The sequence below is a fragment of the Cnephaeus nilssonii genome (genome assembly GCF_951640355.1).
Source record: "Cnephaeus nilssonii genome assembly, chromosome: 16".
Lineage (NCBI taxonomy): Eukaryota > Metazoa > Chordata > Mammalia > Chiroptera > Vespertilionidae > Cnephaeus > Cnephaeus nilssonii.
In genome coordinates this window covers 19459112-19462704 of record NC_137087.1, presented here as the reverse complement: position 1 = coordinate 19462704, position 3593 = coordinate 19459112, and the positions used below count along the sequence as shown (strand labels likewise).

General features: G+C 56.5%; 1 protein-coding gene across 1 annotated transcript in view; it reads right to left on the bottom strand.

Moving 5' to 3' along the window:
- Positions 1–139: 139 nt before the first annotated feature.
- The window catches only part of PSAP (prosaposin), a 31789-nt gene continuing 28335 nt past the window's right edge, over positions 140–3593 (bottom strand). Inside the window, exons 10-14 of the mRNA XM_079793530.1 lie at positions 3364–3550; positions 3122–3279; positions 2716–2796; positions 2339–2446; positions 140–1273 (exon numbers count right to left, since the gene is read on the bottom strand). Coding sequence (XP_079649656.1) covers positions 1238–1273; positions 2339–2446; positions 2716–2796; positions 3122–3279; positions 3364–3550 — 570 coding nt within the window. The 3' untranslated portion in view covers positions 140–1237. The remainder of the gene's footprint in view (positions 1274–2338; positions 2447–2715; positions 2797–3121; positions 3280–3363; positions 3551–3593) is intronic.

Genomic DNA, 3593 nt, shown 5'->3' with positions numbered 1-3593 from the left:
GGGCACGGCGGCCCTGGCCTGGGTACCTCCGGGCAGACAGGTGGGACTTGACCCACTTTGCTTTCTTTCTCTGATCAAGAGGTGCCATGGGACTGCTGAGCACGGCCTTGGAGAGCTAATCAGAAACCAAACTTCTGGCTGAGGTATCAGATCTGATTGACAGACTTTATTGTTAAATCACAGAAACTTTAGTGCAACACAAAATCATTAAGTCCATTTAATGGCAACTGCAGGTCTTACTGTCCTGACAACCAGAAGTGCAACAGGAGAGTCAGCCACGGGGGAGGAGGCGGGGCAGCAGCCAAGGTCCCGAACAGCACGCCCAACAGGCCCGCTGCCTGGAAGCCAGAGGCTTAGGAGCCTGTCATCCACACTTATTTCCAGGTCAAAAGCAATATCCACAAGATGGGTCAGGGCAAGGGCTGTGATGCCCAGCGCACTGGTGGGCCTGGGCAGCAGCACAGAGGCACGAGCAGGCCTGAGGTGGTCACCACGGTCCACGTGTTCACTCACAAAAGCCAGGGGCAGAGGACCCCACACTGAGCTACGCAGGTTGCATTCAAGCAGATTTTCCCCTCCCACCCAAACCCACAGGACCAAACAAGACATCACCAGGAAAGACGCCGGAAAGCTGGATCAAAGGTTGGCCCAGGGTCAGCAAACCCAAACCTCACCCAGGTCTCCTGAGCAGCCGCTTCCAAAAATCTCTATTTCAGTGCAAACCACACTGAGTAAGAAGCCTAATTATTTTGAGCCTCTAATCTTGCATACAAAGCAGCCTTTGTTTTGCTTTTTTGTCTAGCCACCCAGAAGCCCGGGGAGGTGCCCTCCTCAGTGTAGGCAGAGGCTACAGAAGCCAGCCCACCAGCGCCCAAGCCCCGGTCAGGGCTCGGCAAAGCCCGGCCAAGAGGACGGATGGCCTGTGAAGCAGCTCTGGCTGCTGCCAGCAGCGAGCCCCCTCCCCCCTCCAGGTACCCACATGCAAGGGCAGCTCAAAGGCCTCCAGGGTGCAGGGCGTCATTGCCCACGTGGCAGGATGAAAAGGACACGGAAGCACTATGTCAGCGGCGGGCTGGGCGCCTCCGTGCTGACAGCAATGTTACACTAAGGGAGATGAGAAACAGCGTGAGGGGAAGGGGGGCCTATTTTTATAACAAAGTCGATAGATCTGTGTTCATTCCCCCAGACATACAAGTAGGAACAGATGCGGTGGTTTCTCCAAGATGGAACGTTCTTTCTAGTTCCACACGTGACGTTTGCAATGCTCGACGGCCTGATAGGAGAGAGAAAACTGGGTTAATCTTCAGATGACAACTCTACTCCTGGCCCATGCATGCATCAGACATCGCCCCCAAATGGAGCCTGTTCATCTTGTCCTAGGTCAGGCGGATGGCACCAGACACGGGAGGCCCAGGACAGCAGCTCATTTAAACCTGGGAGCACGTGCTTACCCATGAGCACCCATGCAGGTAGGGCCCAGGACCCCTGCGTCCAGCCACACACGCCTAGGCCCCAGCATCAGCTGACAGGCTGCACTGGAGGCCCCCAAGGCAGAACTCCTCCCGCGAGTCAGAGATTCACACCAGCTCAGGCCTTGAGAAATGGACCAGGACAGCAACGGAAACCTGTCCCGCCATGACCGGCTGTGGACTGGGGCCTGGCTGGAGGAAGGAGCTAGACACGGCCATGACGGGCCTCACCACCCCTCCGTGCAGTGGCCCCAAATGATGCAACTTCCCCCAACAGGAGGAACTCTCACGAGGAAGAAAAAATTGCACAAAAGAACATTAGGTAACAGAGGCTGGTCCAAACATCCCCACCCAGGAAAACTGCGAGCGTAGGTCACCCAACTGGTGGCTACCCAGCCAGGATGGTGCCACAGCACCCTGGAGCCGTCAGGCAGGTGCCAACTCTCAGGGCCTTTCTAAACAGCTCTGCTCAGCCTTGGGTGAAGATTCAGGCCAGGCTCCAGCCAGGGCAAAAGTGGCCCCCGAGGGGCATGAGGACTTATGCAAGGATTGGGGCAATGAACCCAAAGAGGCCTTGTGCAATCCCTGGGGGGACCTCGTGCAAATCTGACCCTCTCATAGGGAACTGGAGGCGAAGGAAGAGCAGGAACAAAAGCAGTATTCAAGAATAGCTACCCCTTCCCTTCCCTCCTGAGACAAGAACACAGCTAGCCCTGCCTTGACTGGGAAGCCAGGAGGGAGCTAATTGCCTCTCTCGGCCTCAGGTTTCTCACTAGCAAAGACGGGGTAGAGAATGGCCCTGAGGCCCTGTTAAAGCAGGATTCCCACCCGGCAAGGCAGGCCTGTGGAGCAGGTGCTGAGCTACTCACGCTGCACAAGGCCGCTGTCTCCATGTTCTGGCACCAGTAGCTTGGGCCCCAGACACACTTCTCCGTTCCCAAAAGAGGCTTACCGGCTCTGGGGCAGGCTCCAACTTTCTATAAGGAAAAGGGAGCACAAAAGGGGAAGATTAGATCTGCCGAACTAATCCTTTACAGCCCTGAAATGATCAGCTTCTAGAAGCAGCAAGAACCAGAGCTCCAATGTGCACTTTCAAAAACCATCAGGGTTACCAAGTGGTGGGCCTAGAGCCTGGTTCTCTAACTTCTTGGCTTTCTCACACCCCATCCCAGAGCCTCTGGCCCATGGCCCACAGCCCACACAGCACCCCAGGTTGCGTGCCCCCGAACCAGCGCTCAGAGCTCACCGAGCACACGTAGGTCGGCTCCATCACCTCCACCAGGATTTCTATCAGCATGGGCTCGTACTCGGTCACAAACTGATCACACTGAGAAGCAAGCAGGGACACAGGTCCAGGTCAAGGTGTGCCCAGAAGAGTGGGAGCATAAAAGGAGGGAGCTGGGCTTGCTCTTCCCCAAGATTACTAGCCCAGTGGCCCCAGGGCCTCCTCCCCAGAGCCCCACCCACACGCGGCCTCATTTGCTTGTTATTTTCCCCAGTGGCTCCATGTGAGCCAACTGATTGCCTCTGAGAAAAGGCCACTGGGCTCCACGCATCCAGGCAGAAATGGCTTCAAAACTTCAGTCCAGGGCACAGCCCAGCCCTGCACTGCCCAGGCAGGTGGGATTCGGGCAGAGCTGCCCGGGGCATACCTGATTCTTGTATGGGTCAGGCAGGAAGCTGCAGCCTTTCTCAAGAGCAGCCAGGATCTCCTCCTTTGTGCTGTTTTTCTCCAGGTTGTTGTCCAAATAGCCAACCAGCTTTTTGCACACCTCACAGAAGGCACCGTCCTTCTTCTGAGTCACATGTGCTGTGCAAGAGAGCACAGGCTCAGTGCCGGCAGGGCCCCCCACACCCCCAAGGGGCCACCCAGCCTCACTCCCACTGGGCTCACCGGTCAGTGCAGGCAGCCCCTGCTTGGTGCAGAGCTGGAGCATGCTGCAAACCAGCTCAGGGCTCGCCTCCTGCAGGAGGATCGACAGGATGGAGCGGCCGTAAGTGTCCACCACCTCTTGGCACTCTTCAGACAAGGATTTGGGCAATTTTGAGCACACTTTATCGAAAGCGTGAATTATTTCTTCCTGAAACACAAGAGGATCACATGGGAAGATGGAAGGCTGGGTA